Here is an 18140-nt window from a genome sequence, read left to right as displayed (position 1 = left end):
GCACACCGCAAACACAGAATACTAAAAGAAAGACCTCTCAAAATTAAATCCAGTGTTCAAACTAGGCAAGAAAAAGGAGGAAAAGTGACTTTTTCCCTTAAAACAAAGTACATTTGTAGATTGATATTTTTACATCACATGAAGAAATTGGATTTGAATTTTATTGATACTCTTAATTGTTGAATATCCATGATATATTGAATAACTGTATTTTGAATGACAGCCTTACAATAAGAATTGAGCTTTTAAAAGACTGAAATAATTTATTAAGGTTAGAATCAGAAGCTTAAATATATTTATATTTTTCAGTGTTATCTGGAAGTTGAAAAAGAGTCAAAAGAGTTTCATGAAGATTTAGCGCTACAGTTTGAAGCGAAAAATATTGAACAAGACAAAAAGATCAAGGAATTAGAGCATCAGATTCAGGTACATAAATAAAACAAGGGACTGTGTCAGATCCTTACTGTAAATGTAATTCTTAGATACAATTTTGAATAACTTAATGGAAGCATTTAATATTATAATTTGATTGGATGTTCACAAGACCCTAGTCTATATCTTTAAAAACTTTGTTAGTGAACCTTTACCAACTTTGGTTAAAATAACGCTGGGGATCAATTGGCCTGCCCCATGGTCCCTTTATTATATGAGTTGTATAGGAAAAAAAACTTCAAAAATCTTCTTGCTGCAAAAGTATTAACGCATAGAGAAATGATATTTGATGTGCTAAGTTCAATTGAGTATGGTTAAGTGTCAATATTGGCCCCACCCTGATGTCTCTTTGTACCAGGTTTGTAGCTTCTAGATCATTGTCTCACTGAGTGGTCAAACATGTCTTTTAGATGATAATAGGAGGTCACTGTTGAAGATCCATAAGTCAGCATGGATTTTGATTGAGTTAGGCCCTTTTTTAACCAAAACTCATAACTATGCACGCTCTTGTTATGATGGCATTACTCAAACAACACAGTATATTTGCTTAGGAATGCAATTAGCTGGAATGCACACAGTAATTTGAGCCGTGTCATGACAAAACCAACATAGTGGTTTTGCGACCAGCATGGATCCAGACCAGCCTGCGCATCCGCCCATGATCAGGATCCATGCTGTTTGCTTACAAACCCTATTACAAGTAGAGACACTAATAGCGAACAGCATGGATCCTGATCAGACTGCACGGATGCGCAGGCTGGTCTGGATCCATGCTGGTCGCAAAACCACTATGTTGGTTTTGTCGTGACACTGCTCAATTTTGTTGCTGCACAAGTCTTGCTATGTGATGGTTTTTGCTTGCTTACAGAGTGCAGAACAAGTTATAATGGAGGAGAAGGATTTAAGAGAATCACTGGTTAACCAGCTCAGTTATGAGGGCAGGGAAAAAGTATGCAATATTTATACTTATCTGTGCTTGCTATTCTTGTTTGATATTTGTGTATATGACATTGGAGTGGTTCTATGTACTGAACTTTTGATAAGTCAATTTTCTGGCTTTGTTAAAGTAAAATGAAAGTACTGGTAGATCTTCCTATATATTCTGAATAATTTTTTATAGGAGTCTGTTTTAAAAGGCAAATAGTTCAATGTGTCAAAGTTTTAATGAGACCTATTTATATTAAAGAACAGATACCAGATATAAGTAAGTCAAAGCCCTTTAGCTTTTTTGAAAACGTAAGTACCTTAAACATAGATTCACTGAAGTTTGGCTGTAATTGCTTTGTTTATTTGGTGGTTTGATGCACAAAAAAATTTAGTTTTTGTTAAGAGCCAGTTAACAGAGTTTCAGTCATGTATTGGCATGCAGTTACTTAATGACTATTTGTTGATACTGTACCTAAAATTTCCCCATATTTCTGTAACCACAGACTGCTCTTAATATACATGTATCACTTGAGATTTATAATTGGTGGATAAATGATACTGTCATGGAAAGTGTGAAGTCTAAAGTACTCATTATTTGCAAATACGAGGTCTGTTGTACTTCATAGCTTTCTTGAAATAGGTTAGTAGGTATGCAGATGTATCAATTGTACTTCAAGAGAAAAAAGAATAAGTACAATGCTTTCAATTTTTTCTTGGATTATAATTTGTTTTATAATTGAGCTGCGCCATGACAAAACCAACATATTGGGTTTGCAACCAGCATGAATCCAGACCAGCCTGCGCGTCCGCGCAGTCTGATCAGGATCCATGCTGTTCGCTATCAGTTTCTCTACTTGTTATAGGGTTTGCAAGCAAACAGCATGGATCCTGATCAAACTGCGCGAATGCGCAGGCTGGTCTGGATCCATGCTGGTTGAAAACGCACTATGTTGGTTTTGTCGTGACGCAGCTCAATTATTATTATATTTACATAGTTGAAATTAGGAATGGAGAAAGATGTTTGGATTTTTTCCAGCACTTGAATTTTGTAATAAGAGATTTTTGGCTATTTTGGTTTTGTAAATTAATTGTATATTTTGGTTTCTTGTTGACCTTTTGTGAAATTTACTCCTAAAACATCATTGATTTTACTATTCACAAATGCAAAATAAACTGTTGTAAAAAGTTTGATGGTCTATCAAAATAAAGTATGGCCTTCTGAAGAGCTCTTTTTAACAATATCGTTTCTTCCTAAGATTCTTTATGAAATCAAGTGCAACCCAACTACAGTATAACTTCGGAAACTGGAGCAACACCTTTGGGGAGACATTTTTTTTTTTCTCAACAAAGGTTATATATATAGTGGAAATTATTAATTTTTGGGAAGAAATAAAATTGTTGTTGTAAGGTGTTGCTGTACAGAGGTGAAATATAAAGGAAATATTTTAGTCATTAAGTGCAAAACTGGAATAAAACTGCTTTTCAAGAAAAGTCCTAAGCGCAATTTTAAGACTTAAGCTATGACTATTCCTGTGGGTGCCTCAGAGCTCTTAAGGTGTCTTAAGTCATAAGTACAAAAACAAGTGCTGAAACAAACATGGCAGCTCTTTTTTTTGTTTGATATAGAATTATATATGTAAAATGTGGAGGGCATTAGTGAAGAAAAAGTTATTAGTAGATCTACCTGTCATATTTAATAATTTTTTTTCAATTTACATATATGTTTGACTTCTTATAGGATCGTGAAATGTTGCATCAGTTAGATGAGAATAAACTACTCATGATGGAATACAATTCGTTGAAGAACATGCTTGAGGCCCATGAAGACTCTGTCGATAAATTGAGAAAGGCTCTTGAAGAAAAAGACGCCTGTATAGTGAATCATGAGAAAAATATAAAGGCATTGGAGGTACTATTTGTTATAATAGACAAGTCTTGTCCCTTGTTGATACCATTTTGATGTTAAGTTTTAAGTAAATTAGGGCTGTAGTGTAACCTAAGGTCGTCTGTTCTGAAAAATTTATTGTAATTTTTAGCTCGACTTTTCTATGAAAAGGGGAGCTATCCTACTCGCCCCGGCGTCGGCGTTGGCGTCACACCTTGGTTAAGTTTTTCGTACCACCCCACTTTATTTCAGAAGTATTACAAGTATGGCTTTGAAACTTACCATACTTGTTCACCATCATAACCTCCATCTACAGACAAGAGTACATAACTCTGTCAAGGTTTTTGACAGAATTATGGCCCTTTTTTGACTTAGAAAGTGTATTGAGCTTGGTTTAAGTTTTTTGTACCACCTCACTTTATTTCAAAACGCATTGGAGGTATTGCTTTGAAACTGACCATACTTGTTTACCATCACGACCTTCATCAACAGACAGAGGACATAACTCTGTCAAGGTTTTTGAAGAATTATGCCCCTTTTTGACTTAGAAAATACATTGAATATGGGTAAAATCCACTTATTGCCTTAACCCTTTGAGATATTGCTTTGAAACTTTTAATGCTATTTCACATCATTACCCCATCTGTACGCAAGAGAAGGTAACTCTGTCAAGGATTTGTTTTAAAAATTAAGGCCTTTTATCGACTTAGAATCTTGGTTAAGTTTTTTAGTACCAGTCCACTTTTTGACTGAACTGTTTGAGATATTAATTTGAAAGTTGGAATACTTGTTTACAATCATGATTCCCAAACATGTCCAGGAGAAGGTAATTCTGTCAAAGATTTTATTTGAATTATGGCCCTTAACTGTCAATGTTTTGTATTATAGGCAAGCACTAAAAAAGTCGAGCGCGCTGTCTTACGGACAGCTCTTGTTTTATTATTATCTAAGAAGTTCATATTATCCTAAGGTTAAAGGGGCTTAAAAGAAGGTTTTTAAATGACAATACTGGAACTACTTTTTGGAGAGTAATGTAAACATTTGTTGTAAGACAAGACCAGGACCTTGCATATCTTTGGCTGAATCGTTCTACTAGAACTATCATTTGAATTGTGCAAAGTGACCAAAAAATGAAAAATATTTTCTGTAAGTAAAGGCCACTTTTTCCTAACACTTCATTGATTGAATATAACATGGTATCCTCCACTTAAAGACCACTTGTATATAAAGGCCATGTTCAGTCTGTCCCTTGGATGGCCTTTGTTAACATGTTCTACTGTATATGAATTTCAGGACAAAGTTCTTCACTATTACAAGACCATGGAAGATCAGAATGATAAAATATCGGAATTAAAAGAAAACTTGCAGAATGTTGAAGAACAGATAGTATTTTACATGGAGAAAGAAACAGTTACCAATGAGAAGATAGAAAACTTGGAAGAACAAATCAAAGCAAAAGAGGAGGAGATTGAAACAGAGAGGAAAAATCATACATTTAAGGTAATATTTAACCCTTTCACTGCCATATGGACGGCTTTAGCCGTTTCTATAATAATAGTAGTAATAATAATAAATCAATTATAATAATAATAAAAATAATAATAAATATAAAGAAAATTATACCATCGACAATAATTATTATTTTACTCACAGATTAGGAAACATACATAATCATATTAAGTAATAATATAGTAATTTCTTAGAAAACCCTCTGGCAAATAGGTAATCAATAAAACAATAACCCTCTGGCAGCGAAAGGGTTAAGTAAGGCCCTTTTTGAACTCAGAAAATTCTATATTATCCGGGATCAAGTACTGAGAATAGTCCAGCACACTGTCCTCCTGATAGGTCATGTTCATTTTTGCTTTAATGGCAGTTTTTGCGAATAAGCCAATTAATAAACCTGTGATTTATTTTTTTCCTATGTATGTAAGAAACCAAAACAATGTAGTAAAAGAGTTTACTCTTAAATGCTCTTAATTTCTATACAAGATTTTTTTCACATTCTCTTGGCAATCTTTGACATATATATATATATGGTATTATTTTAACATTCACTTGGCAATCTTTGACATAAATATATGGTATAATTTTAACATTCACTTGGCAATCTTTGACATATATATATGGTATTATTTTAACATTCACTTGGCAATCTTTATAAATATATGGTATTATTTTAACATTCACTTGGCAATCTTTGACATATATATATGGTATTATTTTAACATACACTTGGCAATCTTTGGCATAAACATATGGTTCTATTTTAACATTCACTCAGAAATCTTTGACATAAATGTATGGTTTAATTTTAACATTTACTCAGAAATCTTTGACATAAACATATGGCATTATTTTAACATTAACTTGGCAATCTTTAACATGATATTTTTTATCTATATACAGGTTGAGATGTTGAACGAGGACTTAAAATCTTACCAGGAGAACATTGATGAACTACAACTAGAGTACGAGCGTAGTCAACAGCAACTGAACGTCAGTGAAACCAACGTCAAAAACCTGGAAACTAAAATAAACACACTAACTGAAACGGTGGGTGTATAAATACAATTTTAATACATTTTTGTGGGTGTATAAATACAAGTTAAATATGTTTTTATGGGTGTATACAGAGTTGAGTTATTGCATTACCAGAAACTTGCAATTACCAATGCCGTCTATAATAAAGCGCAAATGCAATTTAAATATGTTTTTAACCAGGTTTTCAACGAAAACCGGGTTATTGTAATGCCGAAGTCGGCGGGCGGGCGTCAACTTTTGGTTTCCGCTCAATAACTTTAGTTTGCTTTGGCCTATTGACACAAAACTTGGTGTGTAGGTAGCTTATATCAAGAGGCAGCTTGGGATTGCTACCCAGGTGTCTGTGATCAAGGTCAAGGTCACTGTAACTAAAAATAGAAATTCAGTTTCCGCTCAATAACTTGAGTTTGCTTTGGCCTTTTCACACCAAACTTGGTGTATGGATAGCTTATATCAAGAGGCAGCTTGGGATTGCTACCCAGGTGTCTGTGATCAAGGTCAAGGTCACTGTTACTAAAAATAGAAATTCAGTTTCCGCTCAATAACTTGAGTTTGCTTTGGCGTATTGACTCCAAACTTGGTGTATGGATAGCTTATATCAAGAGGCAGCTTTGGATTGCTACCCAGGTGTCTGTGATCTAGGTCAAGGTCACTGTTACTAAAAATAGAAATTCAGTTTCCGCTCAATAACTTGAGTTTGCTTTGGCCTATTGACACCAAACTTGGTGTATGGATAGCTTATATCAAGAAGCAGCTTGGGATTGCTACCCAGGTGTCTGTGATCAAGGTCAAGGTCACTGTTACTAAAAATAGAAATTCAGTTTCCACTCAATAACTTGAGTTTGCTTTGGCGTATTGACTCCAAAACTTGGTGTATGGATAGCTTATATCAAGAAGCAGCTTGGGATTGCTACCCAGGTGTCTTGTGATCTAGGTCAAGGTCACTGTTACTAAAAATAGAAATTCAGTTTTCTGCTCAATAACTTGAGTTTGCTTTGGCCTATTGACGCCAAACTTGATGAATGGGTAGCTTATATCAAAGAGGCAGCTTAGGATTGCTACCCAGGTGTCTGTGATCAAGGTTAATGCATTTAGTTTTCATGTTATAACTTGAGTTTGCTTTGACCTTTTGTCACCGAACTTGCTGAGTGGCAGCTTTGGATTGCCCAACTTAGATATCTGGGAGCAAGGTCAAGGTAATTTGCTTACAATAGAATATTCAGTATCTACTCAATAACTTCAGTGCACTTTGACCTATTGATTGCTGTCACATCAAAACTTGGTCGTTGAAAACCTGGTTTTCGTCGCATTGCGGCGCTTCTTGTTTATACCTTAGACCCTTTATTTATTTGTCTTCATTGTCCTGAAGGGAGCATTTTTTTTCCCAGAATTATCAATTTTCAAAAGGGTAGTGCATACCTGTAAATAGAAAGTTTTAAATAAAGAATTTAACTTGTCAGACAATGTCATGTGTTCCTCCCATACAAGTTTCTGTTGTTAATTTACATAAGGTCTTTAATGGATCCCTATAATGTTGGAAGCTTTCCAAGAGTAAATCAATAGATCAATTAAAAAAGTGTTATTTGCTTTTTTTACATGGGAATTAAGCTTAGGTATGGAAATTTTGAGAGTTAAATCAGTGTAAAAAAAATTTTTGTTTGTAAAAAAATCTTTTCTGTGGATTACATATTTTGAAGTGAATCTTTAAAATACTGAGAGAAAAAATTTGACACATGGATATTTTGTATGTTATGTAGTTAACACCTTAATTGTTTTTGTTTCATAGCTGAAGTCAAAGGAAGAAGCAACTGAAAAGTTGAGTAGCAAGTCAATGGAACTTGAAGAATTAACACAACAGCTCAGTCTACTGGAAAGTGCTCGACAACAAAGAACCATTGAGAACATTGAAATATCCAATGAAAACAAAGAGCTTAAGGTGAGAACTGAATCTTGAAGTTAAGGGATTGACATAAATTTTCAGAGCCACTTGTCCTGCAGGACTCGTCCTGCCTTGATCTCTACTTGTAAATACGAGCCGACAAATCGAATTTTCGATCACTGTACGGCATGTTGTATTTGTATAAGAACAGGTCATTTTACATCTGTCAGTTGCCTCTTTTGCTGAGTGATTTAAGATCACATGACTTAACCTTTGCGCTGCTTGAACCAAAAGCATTTAGCCTTTGTCACCAGTATAGGGCCAAGCCAGATTGCACATGCAGTCTGACTAGACTCTACTGTTGGCTGGCTAACTTCAATTCTCCATCTTGATATCCCTAAAATTGCTAATGAACTGTTCCAAAAAATGGAAGCTCAGAAATTCAGCAGCCCATTTGAATACTCTTGGGGTTTCAATATAAATATGGATCTACACTCGTGGCACTGGCTTATCATATTTGCTTCCAGCATGTTAAAGGTTAAGATACTTGACTGTTCTATATGTTAACTTAAGGAGATTTAAAAGTTAGCTATAATGATGTTGTTTGGCTAGTCTAAAATATCACAATTCATTGTAACAAATATTTGAATGTGTTTCTTCAACTTCATTGGTAGACTTTTAATTTCATTGTGTAATTTTTGTAAGTGAGTTTTCCTTCTTACATATTGAATTTACATTCATTTTTTATGAAATTATGAAATTTGATCAAACATTGTTTTAATGACAGGTTAAAATTGAGGAAATAGAAAAACAGAACAATGCAACATGTACGGAATTGGAATTCTTGAAAACCGAGTACCAGTCTATGAAGGAAAAGTAAGCTTTTTTTTTTGTCACCACGATAATATATGTATACACATATAATGGCTCAAACATTTTAGATTTGTAAAGGAAAAATACATGTGATGGGGTAAAAACCCAACTTTGCAAGGGATTTAGTTTATTTGTATTTGTTTTAGTTTGATTGTGTTTGAAGCTATAAGCTTACTGAAACACTCTTGAAAAGGTTCCTGGAACCAACCTGAACTAAGCAAAGGTTGTAAAGTTTCTTGCTTAGGGAAACAACGGCTTGCCCATGACGAGGTTTGAACCCCTAACAGCCAGCAATCCTTGGATTTCTAGTCTGATGTGTTAATCACTCAGCCATCGATGACTTCTACTCCAGTTACCTCTCTGGCGTCCCCGGGAGATGCTTTGGTAGTTTAGCGCGGAGGAAGGTAGTCTAGTACTGGTGTAACTCTCCAGGAACGATGGTTAGGAAACTACCCGCCTATATGAATATATACTGAAATACTGTTGGAAAAAGGCGTAAAATGAAACACACACACACAAGCCATGCCGTCACTCTGCACATGCAAGGCCATGGGTCTGCAGACTTATGTGACACATTTATCAGAGATTTATTCATTTTTAATCAGTGTAAGAGCTGTTGTATGAAACAAAATACACACAAATACGATTGTGTTCAAGAATCAGAATAATCATCAGAATCATAATTGTTAATACTTTGTCTTTCTTAGTGTGTAGTCTATATTGATAATCACTTATCTAGAATATGCTACATTTAAAATAACTGCCTTGATCTTCAAGAAAGATGTTGCAGAAATAATTGTTGTGCAATTTATGTTCATCACAGAACAGAGACACAGACCAGTGAGATATCTGAGTTGTTGAGGAGATGTAGCAGTGCTGAGTTGAGAGCTGCTAATGTAGAGGCCGACCGAAACCAGGCTCAATCTAGGTAACTTAAATCTTTAGTTATATGATGGATGTTGCATGAGTAAAACTTTGTTGGATGGGGCGTCTGTGGCCGAGATTTTTTAATTTCAAACTTCTTGCCCCTAAATTTGCGGGGGGTTTTAAATCCCAACCAAAAATTTTGGTTTTTTTCATATGAGGAAGCATTCAGCTAGCTTTTTTGGGGTATTTTTTGGGTTTCTCCCAGGTGCCCGTTTGTCCCTGAAATAAGGCTTTGATGGGGGACCAAGGGGCCCTCCCACCTTTAAAGCTGGAAAAGATGAAAATAAAGGGTTTTGGGAAAAATTTTATTTACATTTTTAATTTCTACCCATAAGTCTGTATAATTCAGAGACAGCCCTATCGGTATATATTTGAGAGCATTTAGTCCTAGGACTTGAGTTCTTGTTAGTTTTTAGTCTAGGATGAGATATGATTTTCCTCACAGGATTTGATTATGAATATTATATATTATGAATTTTTTTCTTTCTCTACTGATTCAAAATTTGGGATAACATGAAGGAAAATAGGCTGTTACTGTAACACAATCCAAGAAACATTTGAAGAAGGATTAAAGTTATCAGGATAATGTATGTTATATACGAGGGGTGTCCCAGAATTACGTGGACTTTTGCTGTAACTAAAAAACTACTGAAAATAAAAACAAATAAAATTAACATGAACAAAATGCAACTTTATTGCATGAGTACAAAAAAATTCAAAGTTGTCCGGCAACTGGATCAGTGTCTGTGGGCAGGGTAATGAGACAAGGGGTAGCGGGTGCTGGGGCAGTCCATTCAACGTTTCGACGTCATTCTGGTGGCGCTCGCTAGTTTTTAATAAATGCATAGATCAATGTCAGTTTTTCTCAAACAATAATCGTTCCGCCGCCTAACTCAATACACCTATGGTGTCGATATATACCGGCCTGTATAATAATAATAAAGCATACTATTAACTTTTTTGTTAGCGATAATAGTGTTAAAGATGACGGTGATAATGCTGACGCCGTAAATATATATTATTATCATTATTATTATTTTTATTATTATTGTTATTATTATTATTAATGTGGAGTTTATTTTTGTACGCAAAGACAAATGTGTGCTAACAAGGGAAATAATTATCATGCCCACTGCTTACTATAGCAGTTTTTGAGTTCACTTTTCTTAAAAAGCTGAAGCGGATAAATTTCGTTTAAAAATAAAAAAAATTTGTGATAGCTTATTTTTAAAAAAAATCATTTTTTTATGCCACCCAGCAATCTGCGATGCGGTGGCATATAAGCGATTCACCTGTGTGATGTAATTGTGGTGTGTTTGTGTTGTGTTATATAGAGTTTATATAGTGAAACTTAAAAAAAAACCTTCCTTGTGAAAAACCGCTAGTCAATTTCAACAAACTTGGCAGGATTGTTTCCTTGGGTGGAAGGGCTTCCAAAGTTGTTTCAAAGAATTTCATTCCATGCAGAAATCTGGTTGCCATGGCAACAAAAAGGAATTATAAGGATAATTTTTAAAAAATCTTCTTGTAAAGACCCAAAAGGCCTAGAGCTTAGATATTTTTGCATAAGCATTGTCTGGTAGATAGCCTCTAACAAGATTGTTCAAAAATTAAACCCTGGGGTCAAAATTGGCCCCGACCCCGGGGGTCATTGATTTTTACACTATGTACATATAGTAAAAACTTAAAATACCTTCTTGTAAAAACACAAAAGGCTTAGAGCTTTAGATATTTTGCATAAGGCATCACTGGTAGACCTTACCAAGATTGTTTCAAATTATAGCCGCTTGGGTCAAAATTAGGCCCCCCCCCCCCCCTGGATCATTGATTTTCCCTATATGTACATACAGTAAAAATTAAAACACCTCTTCTTGTAAAAGACCAAAAGGCTTAGAGCTTAGATTATTTTTCATAAGGCATCTGTCTGGTAGACCTCTACCCAGATTGGTTTCAAATTAAAGCCGCTGGGTCAAAATCGGGCCCGCCCCAGGGGTCATTGGTTTCCTTATATATATATATATAGTAAAAAATTAAAAAAAAATTCTTCTACGAAATTGAGCAAATGCTAAAAGGTTAGATATTTTGCATGAAACATTGTGTTTGTAAAAAACTCTAGCAAGATTGTTCAATTATAGCCCTGGGGTCAAAATTGTCCCCCGCCCTGGGGTCATTGATTTTCGCTATATGTACATTATACGTAAAAACTTAAAAACATCCTTTTCGGGTAAAGACTTAAAAGGCTTAGCAGCTTAGATATTTTGGCGTATAAGGCATTGTCTGGTAGACCTCTACCCAGATTTGTTAAAATTATGGCCCTGGGGTCAAAAATTTGGCCCCGCAGGGGTCATTGGTTTTCCTTATATGTATAAAGTAAAAACTTTAAAAATTATTCTTCTAGGGCAATTGACAAATGCTAAAGGTTAAGATATTTTGCATGAAAACATTGTGTTGTAAAACTCTACAAGATTGTTTCAAAATATAGCCCTGGGGTCAATTTTTGTCCCAGCCCTGGGGGGTCATTGATTTCAATAATAATTATCATAGTATAGTTAAAAAAATAAAAAATCTTATTGTCTGAAGGTTTTCAAGGCTTAGAGTCTTTAATATTTGTTAAAAATATATATCAATTAACCAAAGTTGTTCAATTTTTGCCTCTTGTGTCAAATTAGCCCCGCACACCTGAGTGGAGCATAACGGTTTTTATCCTATAACTATGTATATAGTTTAAAACTTAAAAAAAATCATCTTCTCTAAATTTAACAAAGGATAAAGTTAAGATATTTTGCATGAAAACATTGTGTAGTGAACGCTCTAGCAAGATTGTTCAAATAAATTAGGCCCTTGGATGTCAAAAATTGTTCGCCCGTCCGGGGGTCTTTGTATATTTCATTAATGTATTCTATTTATAGTAAACAAAAGATTTTTTTGTACTGAAAGGTCAAAGGCATAGAGCCTTTGATGTGATGAATTAGTTTAATATCACTCACTATAGTCCTCTACGCACGTTGTTCAAATGTCAAAAATTGGCCCTTGCGCGGGGCAGTGATTCTTCATTAATGCACACGTAGTAAAAACAGAAAATTAAAACAGAGATGTTTTCTGAATGGGAGAAGCTATAGCTTAGATATTTGACTTGAAATGTTGTTTGGTTGGACATGTATCAAGGATTGGATTATTTTTAAAACTTTATTGGGTCAAAAACTTATGCCTTGCCCAGTATGGAGTACAGTTGACCATAACACTTTCTTCAATTGTCCTTACGTGATGTAACAGCAATGACATTTTGACCAATGTGGCACAGTTTTAGTTGTAAAAAATTGAGACTTTGACCTAAGAATACTTTGATGATAGGTGACTGTTCTTTCTTGTCCTTTGATGTAGAGCTATGAAATTTGAACCATGCGGTGGCATAGCATTTTTCTCAAATGCAATCTTGTTTTAAACACAAAATTATTGCTTACCCTTGAATAGTACTCAGCATTGACCTTGGTGTAACGTCTGTCCCGATCTATGACTTCCTTAATTGACGCCGCAGTCAACGATGACTTTCTGCCACGACCCTTGTCGTCTTCAATGTCCCCTCGGCCTTCTCGAAAACGCTTATACCACTTGTAAACGAGTGATCGATAAACAGGAGATCTCACTTTTACAGTCTCCAACATTTCATGCGTCTGTGTTGGCGTCTTCGCAAGATTAACAAACAAACTTGATGATAGTTCGATGTTCCGGTAATCCGTGCAGGTCATTTTTTTGTTAAATATCGCAAGAGCAACGGTTGGTCCAGTTGGTCCGCCTTTGGTAAATCAATTTAAACGGAAACAGCTATTAGCCACGTTCAAAATCTTCAAAACAAACATTTAAAGTTTATTGACGAGTAATTCTCATGTGCATATAGCTTACAAACGTAGCGCCATTATTTATTACGTCATAATATTACACACATAGATAATTTCGAAGTGAAGACAACTTGATTTCAATTAACAAAATTATTGGAGCCATCCCCGCCTGCGCACGAGCGTTACGTATACATATGATAATATAGTGAAGCATTGTTAGAAATTTCCAAAATAAGGACAGTATTTCCCTCATTAAAGATATTGTAGCAATTTGCCTAAAAAAGAAAATGCATAATAAGAAAATTAAATAATAAGTTATAATGGAGGCAAAAGTCACGTAATTTTTGGGACATTATATCACAAATGCACTCCTCGTATGCTCGCGTAGATATAAGAGTTAGATAATAAGTTAACTATAGTCATAGTATCTGTTCTATATTGTAGATTCATGGAGAGGTGGAGACGCTAAATTGGAGGAGATCAGAAAAGAGAATTTAGAACTTAAAGAACTGGAAACAAGGTAAAGTTTTAATATTATTGATAACCCACTTGAATAGGAAGTCAGGAAACTTGTAGAAGAATAAGTGAAAGTATATAATTGTTATTGCCGAAAACCGGCAACATGTATAATTAATGGTAATGTTTTGTAAAATGGTATTGTGTTGCTAAAAATATCTTTGTATCCTTATATAAAAAACAAAACAAAAACAACATGCAAAATACTCAAATTGACAAAATTATGTTTTTGTAAATTTCTGATGAAACAGTTGAAATACTTGGCAACACGGAACAAATAAAATTGGCAGCTAAGGAAACTTGCTATATAAATGCTAAATGCTGTTTTTTTTGTGTGTAATTCTTAATACATTACATACAAGATAACATTTTTTTATTAAAGCTCACCAGATAATATATCTGTAGCCGTAATTTCAAAATGAGAAGTAAGACAGACATTGAAGTTTGATATTACCAATATATAATTCGCCACTTTAATCCTAACATCATTTATTGAATAAAAAAGGAATATTAGACTTCACAATTTTATTTATTTATAGTCTACCCCACCTCGGGGGAGACAGTGATGTATTTTTCTAGCCCTGTCCGTTTAGTCCGGTTAACAATCCGTCAGTCGTCCGTTCCGATCTTAACGCGTCAGTCCAGTAGCCAGTTCACACATAATCTCGTTTCGCGGGACTGATAACATTAGGATGTTCTCTTATTGACCTAGTATCAGCCGACTGACAAACTTCAGAATAACGGATGAAATTGGTCTTATAATTGAGCTGATGATCCTATTGTTTTGGGTCCAGTAAGGTCAAAAGGTCAAGGTCACACCTGACCGGTATTGTGCAAGGTTTCCTTCGTTTCCGTGTATGATAATCTAGAAGTTCCTTTAAGACAGCCTACCACGAGAGCTCATCAAATCTTTCATATGAGGATGAGATTGGTCTTATTGAAGCAGATGTATCCCTATTGTTTTTTTGGGTCAGTAGTTCAAAGGTCAAGTCACGGGAGGTGACCATTGGTCAATTTCTCGTTTCGGTAAATGATAACTAGAAGTATCCTTTTGAGACCTTACACACCCTCAATTACTTCATGTAAGGATGATTGGTCTTATAGAGCTGCAATAGATCCCAATTGTTTTTGAGGGTACAGTAGTTCAAAGGTCAAGGTCACAAGGTTGACTCGCGTATGGTCCAATTTCTCGTTTCTGGATGGATAAACTAGAGTTATACTTTTAGTAGAACACATACAGGACCTCAAAACTTCAATAGGAATGATTTGGTCCTTATTGAGGCAGATGATCCCTATTGTTTTTGGGGTCCAGTAGTTCAAAAGGTCCAAGGTCACAGTGAACCATTGGTCAATTTCTTCGTTTCCGGATGATAACTAGAGTTCCTTTTGACCTACAGCCCTCAAACTTCATAGTGATGATTGGTCTTATAGAGCAGATGATCCCTATTGTTTTTGGGGTCAGTAGTGTCAAGTAGGTCCAAGGTCACAGTGACCCGTTGGTCAATTTCTCGTTATATCCGTTATGGATGATAACTAGAGTTTGATTTTGACCTACCCAGCCCTCAAACTTCATAGGATGATTGGCTTCTTATATGAGCAGATGATCCCTATTGTTTTTGGGGTCAGTAGGTCAATAGGTCAAGGTCACACAGTGCAGTGGGGGAGACATGCGCTTTTATTACAAAGCAAATGCCCATCTAGTATTGTAAATTCGAGTATTTTATTTTAGATTGAAAAGCCATAAATCACATAGATAGGGATAATGACACTTCTTTACAGTCTCGCCGAAAAAGCTTGAGCTGAGTAACATTCACTCCTGTTATACGTAAAATAATTATTTTTATCTCATATATAGTAATGTTTACATAGGGTTATGACGCATGTATGAATGGTAATAAAGCATATTTAAACTCCTGCACAGGAAGGTTTTAAAAGTTAAAATAGGTTACATTCTCTCTTCTTAGGCTGTGTCCTGTAATTAAGCTGTATATAAACCTATACCAGACCAACAACAAACCTCTTCCCTCTTTAAGAAAGCAAATTTGCACAAAAAAACTATTGTGGAATTAAGATTTAGAAAGCAATTAGCACTCATCCAAATTTGTTTAGTAAACCATCTATCTAGCTTCAACAAAATTTGAATTTTTGTTGGGTCAGCATCAAATCTTGCTAACAGTGGCAGTCACTCTGTTCAAACTGCACAAATGTGAAACTCCTTAGTTTTGTTTTTATATAAGACATAAAGACAAGGTTATTTTATTGCAAGCAAATGTTGGCTATATAGTTTTATATTTTTGATATTTCAGAACTTGAGAGAGATAGTACAGTGGTTTGTTTGCCCTGATGGTTAGCAAGTAGTTTCAGTTGATGATTATAACTACATAGTATGTAGTATACTGGTTATTTAACTGTTTACATTATCACCTTTAATTGTTAAGACTTCCATGTTATTAAGGGATAGTGGAGTGCTATTGTTATGACCTATGCTTGTATCAATGTAGTTTGGTCATGAGGTTAATGCCTTTTCTGGTTAAGTTATTCATTTAATTGTCCTGTACTTCACATTAACAAAGCTATGACAGTGAAATTGTATATGCATATGAACCTCTGCCTGTTACTTTTAATTTCAAAAGGTCTTGGCCACTTGGACTTTAAATAAAACCCGACAAAACTGGCCAAAGAATCAAAGTGCATTGACTGATAAACTTCAAAACTTCATATGTAGAGACACCTTGATGAGTCCTACAGGAAATGCTCAATTCCTTGTAAATGCAAAATTGGCGTACAAAACCCTCTGAAAAGTGTTTGAATATAATGTACAGATTTCGGTTTGAACCCTGGGTTTCTGTCTACCACACACATATTTGTGTCAAAAGGTCAAGGTCTGAGGCCGAGTGGGTTTGAATCCCTACAGAGACTTTGGATTCTCTAATGTGAGGAAGCTATCCCGCTGGCTTACAGAATGGTTCTACTTAAGAGAAATAATGCATGCAAGGGCACCTGAGGTCTTCCTGAACCATAAAGCTTGAAAGTCACCATATGATCTTTTCGTTGATATGTTTTAGAACCCAGCCCAAAAAAAGAAATAAAAAGAAAGGATAAAGAGTTTATTTGAATGATTTCCTTTTGTATGTTTTCAGAGTATAAAGGCCATGAAGGAAGAAAATACAAAATTGCTTAAAGAGACAACAGCGCTTTGTCGGAGACATCAGCATCAATAAACAGATATAGCATTCAAACATTTCATGAAATTGTAAAATGAGTGTAAAACTTAAAAATCTGTAAGAAGTGTTAAGATTCTTAGTAGATTATTATTAAAGGATTATTAAGATAATTTTAGTGACATCAACTCGACACTCTAAACCTGTGAGGAATTTTGTAATAAACTGAATAGGAATGATCTTGAGTGTTGCTTGTACAAAAAAAGACAAACATGTAATTGTGCTTATAGTGCTGTCTCGGGGAATAGTTGAGCAGGCCATCTTAGGGAATAGGTGAACATGCTGCTTCTGTGAAAAGTCAAGATTGCTGTTTCTTGGAATACTAGTAGTTCAGCACATTGTGTCTAGGAAAACTAGTAGTTCTGAAAATATTTGAGCATGCTGTCTGTGGTCTGTTTGATTAAACTCTCTTCTCATTGTTAATGCTGTTTATTTTGAAAAAGCCGTTACAAACTGTCTGCCTTAGATCTTGAATTTTCTCAAGTTAGGAAGCTAATTTCACAAAAACAAAGACATATTTAGTGTGAGAAAAAAATCTATATCCTATATTTTTATGCAGAATCATGAATGAAAATGTAAAACTTTGTACATATAATTGTTATTTTTGCAGGACAATGAATGTCTGAGGTTAAAAGTGAGGCATTTAGAGCATAAACTGTCCGAGGGTAAACCTCCTCATGAGGCATTACGTCTACAGAAGGAAAATATTGTACCTCATCATAAAGACTTCCTGTCCGGAGAATATACCCAAAGATCTCCGCAATATAATACACTCCAAAACAGAGAACCGAAGAAATAGTGATAAACTATATTCTAAGATGAGGAAGGGAACAGAAGAAATAGAGATATACAAAGTTATATTAGAAAATGTGGAATAATTGTAAGAGATATACAATGTTATATTATAAGATGTGAAAGAATTGCAAGATGAAGATTGATGTAATGCAAGTTTATGGGTGTTTTGTGACATACTGATGTTTTGTGAGTCTGGGTGCAACGATTCACTGAAGTTCGGATATATCCAAATGTACTGCTTCAGATAAATTTTCTGATTTGGATTTCCATTTTTTCTATGAATTGTTGCATCTTTGTGAGATGTG

General features: G+C 34.8%; 1 protein-coding gene across 1 annotated transcript; it reads left to right on the top strand.

Moving 5' to 3' along the window:
• Positions 1-304: 304 nt before the first annotated feature.
• LOC132741057 (tropomyosin-like) lies at positions 305-17839 on the top strand. The gene is made up of 12 exons (XM_060729142.1): positions 305-426; positions 1301-1381; positions 3098-3268; positions 4538-4744; positions 5654-5800; positions 7575-7724; positions 8455-8543; positions 9364-9468; positions 9817-9830; positions 13748-13823; positions 14689-14767; positions 17651-17839. The coding sequence occupies exons 2-12, from the start codon at positions 1319-1321 to the stop codon at positions 17837-17839; spliced, it is 1290 nt and encodes a 429-aa protein (XP_060585125.1). The 5' UTR covers positions 305-426; positions 1301-1318.
• The last annotated feature ends 301 nt before the right edge of the window (positions 17840-18140 follow it).

The sequence above is a fragment of the Ruditapes philippinarum genome, unplaced genomic scaffold, assembly GCF_026571515.1.
Source record: "Ruditapes philippinarum isolate M1 unplaced genomic scaffold, ASM2657151v2 ctg17975_1_1_1_1, whole genome shotgun sequence".
Classification (NCBI taxonomy): Eukaryota; Metazoa; Mollusca; class Bivalvia; order Venerida; family Veneridae; genus Ruditapes; species Ruditapes philippinarum.
The sequence above is the reverse complement of the archived record's forward strand: the minus strand, read 5'-3'. Positions and strand labels throughout refer to the sequence as shown.